This window comes from Podarcis gaigeae (assembly GCF_964106915.1).
Source record: "Podarcis gaigeae genome assembly, chromosome: 9".
Classification (NCBI taxonomy): Eukaryota; Metazoa; Chordata; class Lepidosauria; order Squamata; family Lacertidae; genus Podarcis; species Podarcis gaigeae.
This window is the reverse complement of record NC_139685.1, coordinates 20,482,568-20,497,770: the sequence shown is the minus strand read 5'-3', so window position 1 is coordinate 20,497,770 and position 15,203 is coordinate 20,482,568. Positions and strand designations below refer to the sequence as shown.

General features: G+C 46.5%; 2 protein-coding genes across 4 annotated transcripts in view; both read left to right on the top strand.

Moving 5' to 3' along the window:
- Nucleotides 1–196: 196 nt before the first annotated feature.
- On the top strand, nucleotides 197–6,166 carry SLC10A4 (solute carrier family 10 member 4). Its single transcript, XM_083755051.1, has 3 exons — nucleotides 197–1,081; nucleotides 2,618–2,828; nucleotides 5,148–6,166. The coding sequence occupies exons 1-3, from the start codon at nucleotides 639–641 to the stop codon at nucleotides 5,667–5,669; spliced, it is 1,176 nt and encodes a 391-aa protein (XP_083611177.1). The 5' UTR covers nucleotides 197–638; the 3' UTR covers nucleotides 5,670–6,166.
- Nucleotides 6,167–7,026: 860 nt separating this feature from the next.
- The window catches only part of ZAR1 (zygote arrest 1), a 30,352-nt gene continuing 22,175 nt past the window's right edge, over nucleotides 7,027–15,203 (top strand). For 2 of the 3 annotated variants that reach the window (XM_083755055.1, XM_083755056.1), the window contains exons 1-3: nucleotides 7,027–8,695; nucleotides 12,040–12,132; nucleotides 12,228–12,302. In XM_083755055.1, coding sequence (XP_083611181.1) covers nucleotides 7,925–8,695; nucleotides 12,040–12,132; nucleotides 12,228–12,302 — 939 coding nt within the window. In that variant the 5' untranslated portion in view covers nucleotides 7,027–7,924. Of the gene's footprint in view, nucleotides 8,696–12,039; nucleotides 12,133–12,227; nucleotides 12,303–13,931; nucleotides 15,012–15,203 lie in introns of those variants that run through there. The other variant, XM_083755054.1, reaches the window with a different exon arrangement.

Below are 15,203 nucleotides of genomic sequence, written 5' to 3'. Positions count from 1 at the left end.
AAGATGCCAAAAAAAGTGAAACACCCAAAGAAAATTTGGATGGTCCTGCTCTGCCAAAATACCTGAATAATTTGGAGGGTGGGGTGGGGAAGGAAAGGCAGAAAAGGGAATTTGAAGGTTTTTCAGGGGAGTGGCACTAAGTTTTCTTCTCAAGCGCGAATTTCTCTGGAGGGTTTTAGTCATGGATTTCTCTCTCTCTGTGTGTGTGTGTTTTAATTTTGAAAACGAAATAGAACAAAAACCGCAGTTTGGAAACGAGATTGGGAAGAAGGCGCCTGTCCTTTGTAGAGAAGGAGCGCAAGGTACTCACTGACACGTGATGCGATGCAAGAAATCCATCCGCCGCCGGCGGCTTGAAAGAGCCAATAAAGCGGTGAGTTTGGCGCGCGAGAGCTTCCCAAGGATGCGGCCGCCGGCGAGCGAGGCAAGGTCCCGAAGGAGCGGCGGAGGGCGCCTGTTGCAGTGACTGACAGACGCACAGACAGCCTCCTCAGCTGCTTCCCCCTCTCATTCGTCCACCCGTCTGTCTGTCTGTCTGTCCCCAACTGACGGGGGCTCCTCAGGCGCGCCTCACTTCTCGCCTCACTTGAAGCTCAGCGTCCGAGGGAGACGCACGCCTGGAGAGCGCGCCTGGGGCCATGGACAGCTCCTGGGAAGAGCGCGGGAACCTGACGGTCCCCTCAGGCAGCGCGAGCGAGAGCCCCGTCCCCAGCCCGGCGACGTCGTGGGCGCCCACGGCCGGCTTGGCGCCCCGGGAAGACAGCGGCTCCGCGTCTTTCTGGAACACCCCTTTGAACCAGGCTCTGAGCGTCTTCGTGGCGCTGGCTCTCTTCGTGGCCATGCTGGGCTTGGGCTGCACGGTGGAGCTGAGCCAGCTGGGCGCGCAGCTGAGGCGGCCCCTGGGCTTGCTGCTGGCGCTGCTGTGCCAGTTCGGGCTCATGCCCTTCGTGGCTTTCCTAATGGCGCTGGTCTTCGCCCTCGACGAGGTGGCAGCCGTCACCGTCCTGCTGTGCGGGTGCTGCCCCGGGGGGAACCTCTCCAACATCATGTCGCTCCTGGTCAACGGGGACATGAACCTCAGGTACCCGAAGGGGAAGGGAAGGGAGGGCCAAGCTGGAGGCCGGGTGCGGGTCCGCTGGGCAAGAAGAACCAAACGGGCTAATAACAATACTGTTGCTAATACTACTACTACTACTACTACTACTACTAATTTTTTATTTATACCCCGCCCTCCCCAAGACCAGGCTCAGGGCGGCTAACAACCAATAATAAAACCAAGTTGATTAAAATACAATAATAATAATGGTACTAATAACAATGCTGCTGCTACTACTAATACAAATACATACATACATACATACATACATACATACATCTTTATTATTTATACCCCACCCATCTCTGGGGCAGCGAACGCCCCCTCTAGGGAAAAGGGTGGCAGCGAGACTGAGGGCATTTCTCCTGCAGGAGGAAGCGGGGAGGAGCGAGATTGTGGGTGCTTCTGTCTGAAATTGGTTATTTTCGCTTTAACGCACTGTCTAAAGTTGCATGGTTTCCTGGCAGAGCTCCAACTCCATTCACATTGGGACAGCGAGCAGACATTCAACAGGTGTAGCGCCCTCCTATCTCTCCCCCCCCCCCCATGGAAGCCAAGGCTTCCTGCGAGGAAAAGGAACGGAGAGATGAAATTTCGTAAAACTCCCGAGCAAACGTCAGATGAGTTGTTGTGTATGCCCTGTTCCCAGAGGGTGGGGCAAAGAGGCAAGTGCCACTGAGCAAGTGCAGAGTGTCTGGAGATATCTGCCTTTCCTAATGGAAGTTTCGCCTGCCGCTGCATCTCCAGCCTGAGAAAGGATGCACCTGTTGAATGTCTGTCTGTTACACACCCGTGAAAGGCGCAGGAATCACCCACAGACCTGTGCATTTGGGCTTGGGGAACAACTTTCCCTGCAGGCTTTAATCCCCACCAGCTGTTTCTATGAATTAAGAATTAATTGGGGGGGAGGCAAGACAGGGCTATGGGGTACAGCCAGACAATGTGGGCAGCCGCTAAGCTCTTGCTTCTCTCCCCGCTTTCCGAGACCCTCTAGTTTCACTTGCAAGCCGGCACAAAGAGGAGAGAGAGCTGTGCTGCCAGTGTGTGCTGTGAACCTTGATAGCCAGACACGCCCTGCAGGCAGCAGTGCTGGAAAACAGCGTTTGGGGTGGGGGGGGGAGGAAGTTTTTAACGATGGGGAGGGAGGGGAGAAAAGTGTGGACTGTGGGGAAGAGAGATAATGTGTTTAAGTAAAGCCTGCACTGGACAGATGAGAGACAGCAGCACATCATGTCATGGCGAGAACAGTGCATTGTAACGAATTGGGAAGGGTGCCTTTCTCTTTCAAAACTACGAGCTTCTGCTTCTACAACACACACACAGGTGTAAAAGTATAAAATTAGCAGCCGAGCAGGAGGTTCCCACTGACAGTGTGAGGTTGGAAAGACTAAAGGGAAGATGCTTCTGCAATAAAATGTGCCGTCTGAGCAGCCCGTGGAAAGTGAATGGGGCGGTGGAAGGAACTTCAGTACATCACGTATTTTTCCCTCTGGGAATTCTGTTTTCTCTCGTCTCTGGCAGTATAATCATGACCACATCGTCTACGTTGCTTGCTCTGGTCTTGATGCCTCTTTGCCTGTGGGTCTACAGCCGAGCCTGGATCAACACCCCGTTAGTGCGCCTGTTGCCCCTGGGGGCCGTCACCATGACCTTATGCAGCACTCTGCTCCCCATCGGCATTGGGGTCTTCATCCGATACAGATTCACCAGGGTGGCAGACATCCTGCTGAAGGTAAGCCAGGCCCCAGATACAGGGGATACAGGGAGGAGCCCTAATGCAGGCACAGACTACATCTAGCTAGAACCAAGAGCAGTGGTGTAATTAGAGTGTCAAACTATAGGGTCATGGAGACCTGGGTTCAAATCCCCAATTAGCCACAAAGCTCACTGGGTGACTGCCTCTCAACCTACTCTTTCTCACAAGTATGTCATGATTAAAAAAAAATATTAGGAGGAATATACCACTTTCAGCTCCTTGGAGCTAAAGTGGTATACAGTGGTGTCTCGGGTTAAGAACTTAATTCATTCTGGAGGTCCGTTCTTAACCTGAAACTGTTCTTAACCTGAAGCACCACTTTAGCTAATGGGGCCTCCTGCTGCCGCCGCACCACCAGAGCATGATTTCTGTTCTCATCCTGAAGCAAAGTTCTTAACCTGAGGTACTATTTCTGGGTTAGCAGAGTCTGTAACCCGGGGTACCATTGTATATGAATGTAAGAATGAAATTTTAACAAAGAAATTAAAGTGTTACTCTAGTGAGACAGTGGGAGAGCATATATGTCCTGAAGGCACAGGATCCCTTTGCATTATTTGTCGAGTGCCATGTTTGCTTTCCAAGTGAAGAACTGCTCTAGCAGGGCTGCTGGTATCTGAAGTCACCAAAGCAGGCAAGGCTAAGCTAGAGGGACCAACAGTGTCAACTGCAACCAATGATCCTCTGTCCAGTATTGCGAGATGAAATCCTGCCTTGAGAGCAATTTTGTTTTGTTTTGTTACAGAATTAACACAGAAGGAATTCACACACAGTAGTCCTCCTATGCATAGTAGTAAACAATATTTCTAAATTTCAGCCGCTTGCAGTTTTATTTCTGGGGGCGGAAAAGTTTGGCTTGTGACACAAAATGTGTGTTGTTGTTTTGCCGTTGTGGTGCCTCACCCCCCCCCCAGTATAAAAAGGTGGGGTAAAATAAATGCCCCATAGGATTTTCCAACAACACACATGGTTTTCTCAAGGGCCATTTTACCACCCCAAGATACACTGGAATTTGATTTGGAGTAGCAAAAGGTACTGCTTCAGTAAAAATAAATAAATAAATTGGTAGCAGATGAGGGCCACACTAGTAATTTGCAATTTATCCTGAATATTTTATTTATTTTTAATTATTTAAGAATCATATACAACCATTGCTCTCTAGGCGATTGAGCAACAGATTAAAATATAGAATAACATACATCATAAAAACAGTAGAGTATTAAATGTGACTAGATAAAAATGGCATTCTAGAAATGTTTGCTTAAATAAAAATGTTCTTATGGCACATAGGAGTCGCACAATGCCATCATCTGCCTCGCTTTCACTGAATGTTCCATATTGCAGGGGTTACTGAGCTGGGTACAAATATATTTGATTTCTGAGGCACAAGGTGCTTCTGAAAGCTCAGCTCCTTATGATATCAGTGATCTAGTTGGCCAACTGAGAGTGAAGCACTCTGATCCCAAGTTGTTTAGGCCTTTGTACACTAGTACCAAAACCTTGAACATGGCCTGGTAGCATATAGGCAGGGAGTGCAGTTCCTGCAGCACGGGTGTTATATACTGTCAGAAAGCTACCAGGCCTGAACCAAGACTGAGATGTGCTCAGATGATCAGTTTTCTCCAGCAATTCCTGCAACTGATCCACCATGACCATCCATTTTTGTTTTAAAAATGCTTTTGCGTTAATTACATAGATTGCTTGTGTACCTCTGCATAATTAGAATGGGGAGGTAGTGAGAGCACCCTTAATTCTTCTATACTGGGGTAAGTTTTTTGGGTATTTCTCATTGTTCAGTTTTCTAGCCCCAAAGCATGTGGTATATGAGGTTGTTAAGAGTGCCCATTAATTTCTAGCTACAGAAGGCTTTCATTTGGCCCACCTATGTTGCAATCTTGCTGTCTTATATTGTTATGGCATTTCACTGAACTCTACTGTATATTTTGTTTTAGTTTATCATTCATTGCTTCGGGGGGCCAAAAAAACCCAAAACCAGTATATAAATAAATTGGAATAAATAAGAAATTGAAACGGAACAAGCAGTTCTACTGTTAATGCTGCTGGTTCTGTCTGTGATACCAAATATACACCATTTATTTATATAACAGCACCAATACACATTCATATGCTTTGGCAAATGAAGCAGTCTTATGTGTCTGTTTTAACAGATTCCGTGCTTTCCTTGATGCTTGAAATATATTTTAAATAACCTGTATGCTTATTGATATAGTAATATGTAATTAAGAGCAGCGGTCCTCCAAAATCCTACTCTATCTAATCCAATGCTTTCTTTGCTAGGTTTCATTGTGGTCCCTCCTGGTATCCCTGGTGATCCTTTTCATTCTAACCGGTACCATGTTGGGACCTGATTTGCTGGCTACTATCCCTGCTACAGTCTATGTAGTAGCTGTGCTGATGCCCTTGGCTGGCTATGGCTGTGGTTATGGCATAGCAACCTTATTTCATTTGCCACCTCACTGCAAGAGGACAGTGTCACTGGAGACCGGCTGCCAAAACGTACAGCTCTGCACCGCTATACTCAAACTGACCTTCCCTCCAGAGCTTATTGGGAGCATGTATATGTTCCCCTTGCTCTATGCTCTCTTCCAGGCTGCAGAAGCTGGTCTGTTTGTATTGGTCTATAAGGTGTACGGCAAGGATTCCTACAAACAAGAGCCTCTAGTAGGGGAAGAAGAAGAAGATACAAACATTTCCTACAAAAAACTGAAGGAAGAGGAAATGCCAGATACTTCCTATGGCACTGTGACTGCCGAGGGCCATGCCTCAGTGCTCATGGAACCGATGCAGACTGCCCTCTAGAGGAAGGGAGGACCTGAACTGGAAATCCTGTTGTGGGATAATGTAGCAAACTGTTCAGTCAAAGCGGGAGGCAGGGAGATGATGGCACTAAGCAGTTGCTGTAATCTTGATTCCCTCAGCATATATGGTTTGTAAAAATGCCAATATTTTTGTCCACGAATAGCAAGTCACCTGTGACCACCTCCTCAGCTACCACAAAGAATCAATATGAGCCATCACAATAAAGTATACTGAAATGCAAGCAAGCAGGAAGGCTGCATGCTGAAGAGAGGGGTTTTATAAGGTAATTTTAAAGACTAGTATGAGAGGGAGGGAAGAGAAGAACAGGGGGATTAATGCTGATAGTATTTGTTCTTGTGTAACTGAATGTCACCAACAATTGCTGTTTAAAAGCTTTGTGTCTGTTTTACATTATTCAGCTTCTGTGTATGTGGAAAGGTTGAACTCATGTTGTATATTTACCACTGATTAAATTTCTTCTGAAGATACCAAGCCATTAAGAGGACTTATGAGACACTGTCTGCTTCATCTTGTTGATATCAAAGCTGTCACTCTTTTCACAGACAGAAGAGCAACAAGATCTCCCTCCCACTAAGCGGTAGTCAAGAGAAACTCTCTTCCGAATGAGTGTGGGCCTTTTTAAAAACCGAATGCTCCTTGGCATTATTAACTCTTCAGGGTAGATACCTGGGAGCAAAAATCTGCAATCTGTTTTAACAAAGGAGCTGGACCTGTGATGCAGATCTATTGTAACCATTATCTAAGATGCCAAGTAAGGGTATTTCTTAACCCTTTAACCAGAGAAGCCAGGAACTGAATTCTGTTCTGTTTGCATGCAAAGCATACATCACTGAATACAATATGTGCCCTCCTATTTCTGTAGGTCATGTGGACTTGCTTGGGAATCAAAGCTAAGATTTCATTGGTTCACCAAGGTTGTAATCCCAAACATATTTACCGGAAAGTAAGTTCTACTGAATTTAGTGGGATTTACCCAATGGTGGCGCTGTGGGTTAAAGCCTCAGCGCCTAGGACTTGCCGATCAAAAGGTCGGCGGTTCGAATCTCTGCGGCGGGGTGCGCTCCCGCTGCTCGGTCCCAGCGCCTGCCAACCTAGCAGTTCGAAAGCACCTCCAGGTGCAAGTAGATAAATAGGGACCGCTTACCAGCGGGAAGGTAAACGGCGTTTCCGTGTGCGGCTCTGGCTCGCCAGAGCAGCGATGTCACGCTGGCCACGTGACCTGGAAGTGTCTCCGGACAGCGCTGGCCCCTGGCCTCTTAAGTGAGATGGGCGCACAACCCCAGAGTCTGTCAAGACTGGCCCGTACGGGCAGGGGTACCTTTACCTTTACCTAAATGGGAATGTACTATGTGTATATTGTAAAATATTACTAAAGTCTGAAATGCCATAGCATTAAAGTTTGTGGGACCACTTCAGAGGTAACCAAGGTAAAATAAATCACGTGTGGAATGTGGCCTAGCGGCGAGATTAATAACTAATATACAGTACTTGGTATACATATAGCACAATCCAGTACATGCCCATTCAGAAATAAACCCATTGAGTTTCAGTCAGTTTACTCCCAGATAAGTGAGTGCAGGATTGCAGTCCTGAATGGTTTGAACAGCACTGATTTCAAAGTAACTTTTCCCCGTTTACAGGCGGACCTTTAGTACATTTACTGAGAAGTAAATTCTGCTGAGTTCAGTGGTTCTTACTTCCATGTAAACCGGCCTAGGATTACAGCCAAGTTAAGTTTACTGTCCCCTTTCAATGCATATTTGTCGACCATATGGGAATTTTAACGCAGGGCGCTTAAGCATTTCTGCTACTTTCTATTATTATTTGTATATGACATCAGAAAACCGGTTAACAGCCGAGTCCTCTGCATGCTTACACGGGAGAAAACCCTACAGCGTTCGGCGGTGTTCATTCCGCAGTGAGGCTGCAATCCTGCGGACACTCATGGCAAGAACGCGCCGCTAAATCGAGGGGCCTTTTGTTGCAGAGTAAACCACCTGCTGCTGCAACAACAGAGCGGGCCGCGCGCGTGCATGCATGCATGCTTCCTCCGAGGAAAGCACCCGACGTTAATTGGCGCTTGCTCCGAAGTAAGCGCTCATAGGTTTGCAAAGCTCGCTCCACGGGACCCGCACAGCTGTGTCGAGTGACTCTCGTGTGGGTCTCCCAGGAGAGGAGGCGGCCCGCCCAGCGGGCTATTTAAGCCTCGTCCGTGATGAGCGCAGCCCGGGGCAATGGCCGCTTTGGTGGACGACGCCATGGAGAGCTACTCGTCGTACCCTTCCTACAACCCTTACTCCTACCGCTACCCGAGAGGCAAAGGCGGGCAGGGTCCGTGGAGGCAGCGGGGCGGCTACTTCTCCGGTTATGGCGAGACGGCGGCGGTGGCGGCCGCGGCGGCCGAGTACTTCGACAACTACCAGCGGGCGCAGCTGAAAGCCATCCTGTCCCAGGTGAACCCCAACCTGACTCCCCGCCTGCGCAAGGCCAACACCAAGGAGGTGGGCGTGCAAGTCAACCCGCGCCAAGACGCCTCGGTGCAGTGCTCGCTCGGGCCGCGGCCGCTCTTCTTGCGCCGCCGCGCCGTCGAGCAGGAGCAAGGCAGCCCCGTCAGCGGCGGCTGTCGCTCCGTGCGCTTCCCCAGGACCATCGCCGTCTACTCGCCCGTGGCTCCGCGGCGCCTCACCACCTTCCTGGAGGAAACCGAGCCCCCCGACGGCCCCGCCGCGGCCTCGACGCCGCCGAAAGCCGACGAGGCGCGCGCCGGCGGGGAGAAGGCTGAGGGCCCCGCCGACCTGCAGGAGGAGCAGCGGCCGCCGCGCCCCAAGGCCGAGAGGAAGGAGGGCTCGGGCCCAGCACCCGAGGGCGGCCTGGAACAGCCGGAGAAGCCTCGGGAGGACGGCGAGGAGGCGCCGCCCCAGCCAGAGGAGAAGCGGGGAGACGAGGCCGCGGAGAAGCCCTCGGAGGGGCCTCGAGAGGAAAGCAAGGCCCGCGTGCGCTTCCAGGTGGGTCTCCCTCAGCTTCTTGCTTCTTCAGGAGACTCGCTCTTCCTTATTTCCCTTGTGCGCAAGCGGAGGGTTGGGTTTTCCTTTTATTATTATTATTATTATTATTATTAATAATAATAATAATAATAATGCTAATGTTTAAGTTAAATTTTATAAGAACTGTGATTTGGAAAACCGTTAAAAGGACATGCAATGAAATTCAACCAAGGGGAAGCGAGGAAGTCAATTAACAAAGTTAAAAAGTGTAATTTAATAAGCCTTTTAATGAGGCTATGAGTTATGTTTGTTTGTCTTATGTGTTTATAATGTTGCGAAAACAAATTTTTTGAAAAATAATAATATAAAATAAAAAAATATTTTTTTTATTAATTATACCCACCCATCTGGTTGGGTTTCCCCAGCCACTCTGGGCGGCTCCCAGCAGAACACTAAAAACACCATAAAACATCAAACATAAAAACTTCCCTAAACAGCGTTGCTTGATTTTATTTATTTTTTTGCTGTGCTTCAGTGAAAGTCTCAGGGTGGCAGTCAAGAATACCCGGAAAACACGTTTATTATTTGTTTATTGAATTTTTATACCGCCCTGTAACCGCAGGCCTATATGCAGAACAATAAAACAAAGCAGGAAGGCATACATAACTGGACATAAAAATTCAGCTGAGTGGAATGAAACTTAACCAGCCCCTTTTGCCCTATATTGTCTGGGGCTCCTGTGGGAGTCCTTATTTGTGGGATGGTAGTTGGTCTGCTTAGGCCAGGCTTACTTTCCTGAATGAAGAGTAGAGCTAGCCTTCCACTCTTGTAAGTGAAAACGAGTTTTAGAGAGCCTAAGGGCCCAACAACAGGTGGTGCATTTTTGTACATAACTCTTCTTGGACATGTTTGCTTAAAACCAGAAGCAGCCCCTGGGAGGCTTTAAAGTCTGGGCAAAAGTTTGCAGTGTAGGAGCCAACTCCTAGGGGCCAAGGGGCCTTTCTCCCCCCATAAAATAAAATATTTGAGGGCTTCAGCCCCCCCCCAAAGTTGATGGGCATTGCCATTCAAATCGTATCATGTGATTGATTGTATGGGTTGGGATTTATCTGCCACCCCAATTTATTACTATTATTTATTATTTTATTCAAGCAGCCCCCTCCCCGGACTTGTTGTGGGGGGTGGGGAGTTACCTGCAGGTGCCTTCAGGTTAAACAAAATGCACAAGGCTGTGTGCTATGCATCAATTTTAGTCTTGTAAGACTTGTAGAAGGTTGGCACCTGTCCGTTTTGGCATGAGGCAGATTGTGATGTGCTTCACTGGGCAAAGGCAAGCTGTCCTAGGCTCTTCATGCAGGCATAACGAGAATCCTTGGATAATTAAAATATCTGATTCAGAAGAGCAGAGGAATTACCTGCTTACGGCAAAGGGAGCAAAGTTGAATATTGGCGTAGAGTAGACCCAGTGGTGTTGGTTTTGTAGGAGCTTTTTGTGCTTTGTGGGTTGTTGGCTTGGGCCAGTGGTGGGGAACCTGTGACTCTCCAGATGTTGCTGAGCACAGGTAATGCTGGTTGCGACTGGTGGGAGATCAAAACACCTGGAGGGCCACACTCACCCCTGACTTTTTACAGTTGCTCATGTGCAAGAAGGAGCACAGAAATGCAGTTAATTGAAAGAATCCCTTAATAGTTCTTCGTAGCTGGGCTCTGAGCCTCATGCATTATTGTGTATGGAGAAACTAGACTAGCCGGGAGACATAGGATTGTGGGGTTGGTGGGGAGACCCAAAAGTTCCATTTAGTACACTCTCCCTGCCTCTGCATACCAAGCTGTATCCCCACTACTCCTCTGGTGTGGATTGGCCCACCACATCCTGAGAACATGTGGATGGAATGGAGAGCAGAAATGACTGGTTTGTTTTCCCCTTTGCAGAAACTTGTTTCAAGCTGTGACACCCTTTCTTCCTGTGGTGAGCAGTCAAGGTGGCTGGCAGTAGTTTACCAAGACAATACCAAAAAGCCTAAAATGCAGCCTGTGCAATCAAAATGGCAGAAGACGCGTGTACCAAAAAGCAGTGTCCAAGAAACTCACTGAACGCAAGTCTTTGCTTGTGTTCCAGTGGGTGGAAATGGAGCCAAACATCTTTGGGAAGGCTATGCCAGTTTCTGGGCACTGTAGGAATAAAAATGGGGCTGGGAGGGCCTGCCTGCTTGCTATTTCTCAGGGTGGGGAGGTTGGAGCAGGCCTTAGGCAGGTTTATGTGAAAGAAGCTGGTCTTTAAGATGCTTTATAAATAAATAAACAACAAATAAATTGGTTACCAACTTAAATTTGTATAAAATTGGAGTAATGTGACTTGATCTACTGCCTCTAGTCAGAATCCTGGTAGCTGTAGTTTAACAACCTGCAGATGATTTCAGAAGCTCCAGGCAGGCCCATTAGAAGTGTATTACAGTAATTAACCTAGAGGTGATTAGGGTATGGAAGACGCAGGCCAGGTCTGGCTGAGTTAATGAATAGGAAGCTCAGTTCATAGAACTACCTACATTGCTATGGGGCACTGACACTCTCCACCTCCTAGTGAAATAGTGTTGCTTTATTCAAGAGTGTCAAGAAAATATTGCAGGGAGAAGATTGGCCAGTACTTACCTTCAATATAGAAGGCATTGAAGAGAGACGAAACTCTCTGGACTTTGATTGAAAGTGTTGCTTAAGTTGGTGGTTAGTTGGTTACTGTTCTTCAAGGCAGTGTTAGAAACTCATAAGCTTGGTGCCAAATGGCTCCTTAAACCAGGGTTAGTCACCAAACCGAAATGTCTAGTTGCCATTTTTGGGCCAGAAACCTGAAAAATTGTATTTTTCAATACAACTTTTTGGTTCCTGAAATTCATTCCGATTGTGTAGATAAAATACAATGCAATGGATAGAATTCTAGAGGATGGGTTATGAAAAGTCATGATCCAGTGATCCCCAGGCATGCACCTATGGATGGTGGAAACGTGATACACCCTCCTGGCACCTGGGCATCTTCACTTGGTCACAAGTGGCCAATAGCTGGGTGCAAAATGCGCCTGGTGAATTATGGGCGCTGCCTCAAGCAATTAGAAAAAGATCCATTATTTGATTATTGATGTAAACCTCCAGAATGTATTTTGTATAGTTAAGTTTATACCTCTGTCTTCAACACATTGTGTTTTGTTTTATTGCTGTGGCTAGTGGTTGGTGCAAATAGAGATTCTTCTGATTCTTCAAGCTTGTGAGGGAAGCTGCTGCCAGTTGCTCTTAAGGCACACAAGGTCAGGGCTTGCAACAGGCTGTTCAACTTGAGATGTCAGTTCCCTTACTGTTTGGTTTATGCTCTCTAGTTCCTAGAGCAGAAGTATGGCTATTACCACTGCAAGGACTGCAACATCCGCTGGGAGAGTGCCTATGTATGGTGTGTGCAGGGCACAAACAAGGTGAGTATTGTCATTAGAGCAGTGGAGGGTGGTGGTCTTGCCCTTTGGTAAGGAGTTGCCTTCATGCTTTTTTCCTTCTCCCCACCCACCCTCAGGTTTATTTTAGGCAGTTCTGCCGAACTTGCCAGAAATCCTACAATCCCTACCGTGTGGAGGATATCACCTGCCAAGTAAGCAACTCTTAGGAGGCCATTGAAGGCAAAATACTGTCCAAACATACTGTTTTCAGGCATTGGATATCTCTCTCTCTCTTCTACTGCTTGTATTTGGGTAGCCATACTGCAGTATAGAATGCTTGTGCCCCTGTGAAAAACAGGTGTGCTTATATAGAACCAGATGCAGCATCCTGCTCAGTTGGCCCTTGCCTATCCCCTATCAGATTTTGAGATGTGCACTTAGTCATGAAAAGCATGAAAACCCTCTAAACCCACTAGAACAGCATTTATAGTTTAACGTGTACATTCTGCACAGCACATGCACATTCTGTACTTGAGTATGTAGATTTAATTGGTTCTCTTTCCTGTGCAAGATCAGTTCTCACTAGTGGTGATACCTGAATTTAATGATAATTTAATTACCTTTTAACTTTGATTGCACCAGGATGGCTAATAGGAAGGATAAGTAAATTGGGAGGATGGGGGAAATTAATTGTTCATTGAAAATGCTCTTAATCTGTTGTACAGTGTTGGTGATCTTATAGTGGTTTTGAGTGAACTCAAATCAGTTTCTTGGTTCAGAGGTCATGTGAAACACTGGCTTAAGAAACCAGGATATTTTAATTGAAGCTGGGTGGGTGATTGAAATGGAGGTGCTTGTTCCAGAACTACTATTAAACCATGGTATATTTGGCTGATGATTTAAGGTCCAAACTAGGCCATGGTGTATATCTTTAGTTAATGCGGCCCCATGATTGGTTCAATTTTGGATACTTTGTGGAGTAGTTTAGGTTTAATGGAGGCATGTTCTACATGGGGTGGTAGAATGAACTGTTGCTTCAGACAAATGGAGGACTTTGGAATGCTCCCCGTGTAATTGTTACAAATATAGTCCAGCCCTTTGCTTGCTCTCAATTTGCTTGCAATCGGAAATGAAGTTTTAATTATTATTATTTTTATGTGGGAAATTTAAATATCTGATCCCCAGCTGTGCATTCTGCTACATATGTAGACATATGTAGGGTTAAAGTTCAAGATGCATCATTTCCCCAATGGGCAGTCTTAAGAGCCTATTGGATCAGGCCCACCTAGTCTAGCATCATGTTCTTCCAGAGGCCAACCCAGCTGCCTTGGGCAAAGCCTGAACTCTTCCCACTTGTAGTTCCTGACAGCAGCTGATATCCAGAGATGTACAGCCTCCGACAGTGGAGGTAGGGGTAAGACACATAACCATGGTGGTTACTATCACCTGACAGCCTTACCTCCATGAATTTGTCTCATCTTCTTAATGGCATTCACCACTTCTTAGGGAGTCTTATACAGTACTTGGAATTGATCTTCCTTGTTCTACCTAGAGGGAAACTGTGCTTCTGTAGCCGGGGTGTGTGTGATGGAGATGCAACAATAATAGTAGCGTTCACAGTTTGCTTTAGTAGTTGTTGTTGCATCCTATTGTGCATGAGTCTTCCAGTCACTGAAGAAGCCCCCAAACAGAAAGCGGTGCTTAGGTTGGAGTTTAAAAAAGTCACGGAGCCTGTGAACCTTATACCCATGCAGGCTCCTAAAGCATATTTTATCTGCGGAACTTATACATGGATGCGTGTAGTAGTTTCAGATACTGTGCCTCTTTCTGTCCCATTTCAGAGTTGCAAGCAGACACGGTGCGTCTGTCCTGTGAAATTGCGCCATGTAGATCCCAAGAGACCCCATCGTCAGGATCTCTGTGGAAGGTGCAAAGGCAAACGTCTCTCTTGTGATAGCACATTTAGTTTTAAATATATTATTTGAACAGGATAGTAGCGAAAGAATCCTTAATATAGATTTGCAATGACGCAGATATTTTGTTTGGAAACAGCAGGCTGCAGCAGTGGAAAGCCTGCCAATGAAGCTGTAGTAAAGCAATTGTGAATCCTAATGCAACCTAATGCCCACTTCATTTTTTGTAATTGTATTAAGGGGGAGGGACTCTGCCTGGCATACTGTGACTCAGCTAGATTTTTTTTGGAGAGAAGAAGACTTGAAAAGCAAGTTCAGCAAAAAAAGAGGGGGGTGTTGCTGGTGATGGGAGAGCCTTATTTAAACCCTCCTTCCCATCTGTGTGGAGGAATGTGTACCAGTCTTCTTCCTTGTTACCCTCTTGCTATGAAATGCTTCTGTGTAGAACCTAATGCGCACTTAAGTGGCCCCAAACTGGGAAATGTAATTGTACGTATGAGTTTCACATTGACAACTGCTCTATACAGGGCAGGTAAAGTTATGGGAAATAGTTAAAATTTATGGAGAATCAAATATATAACTGATATGAAAAGGGGTGGAATAGCAGTGAATTGTTTAATGCTAGAAGTAGGAGGCAGTGATGTATAGTCCTTTAGATTTCTTCAACTGAGATGTACTTGAATGGTGCTGGGTAAAAACTAGACAATTGTTCTGGATCTAAGTTGTATGCATAACTGAATATTGATGGGTACAGTGGGTACAGTATTTGGTACAACGGGAGAACTATTTCTGACCAATGCCAGTTTAAGTTTGTAGGTGAGTGGCAGGATATGTCTAATGGCTGGCCATCATCCAAAATTGAGAGATTAAGATTCACTGTCTTGAGCCAAGACAGTGAATGGCATGCTTCTAAATATTACCTACAACTTTCATGATGATGAGGCGCTATCTGAGTGAATGTATAAATAAAGGGATTGTGATGCTTCATCACGGCTTGTAACTATTTCATTTCTCTCTGTGGGTGTTTTCATTCAAAGCGTTATTATTGTGAGTGACTTTTTCCTTTGACCCTTGCCTTTAACGCCCCCCCCCCCCCCGAAATGGAACTAAGACAGTATTTGTATAAAAACAGGGCTTTTCTCCTCCCTAAAGCTCAACAACTTTGACTTGAACCCACCCCCACCCCCACCCAAAAAAAAA

Excerpts from the sequence above, each read along its gene's own strand:
- SLC10A4 (XM_083755051.1), top strand. The coding sequence starts at position 639 with ATGGACAGCTCCTGGGAAGAGCGCGGGAACCTGACGGTCCCCTCAGGC. Across the intron at positions 1,082-2,617 it reads AACGGGGACATGAACCTCAG|TATAATCATGACCACATCGT; the intron begins GTACCCGAAGGG and ends CGTCTCTGGCAG. Across the intron at positions 2,829-5,147 it reads TGGCAGACATCCTGCTGAAG|GTTTCATTGTGGTCCCTCCT; the intron begins GTAAGCCAGGCC and ends TTTCTTTGCTAG.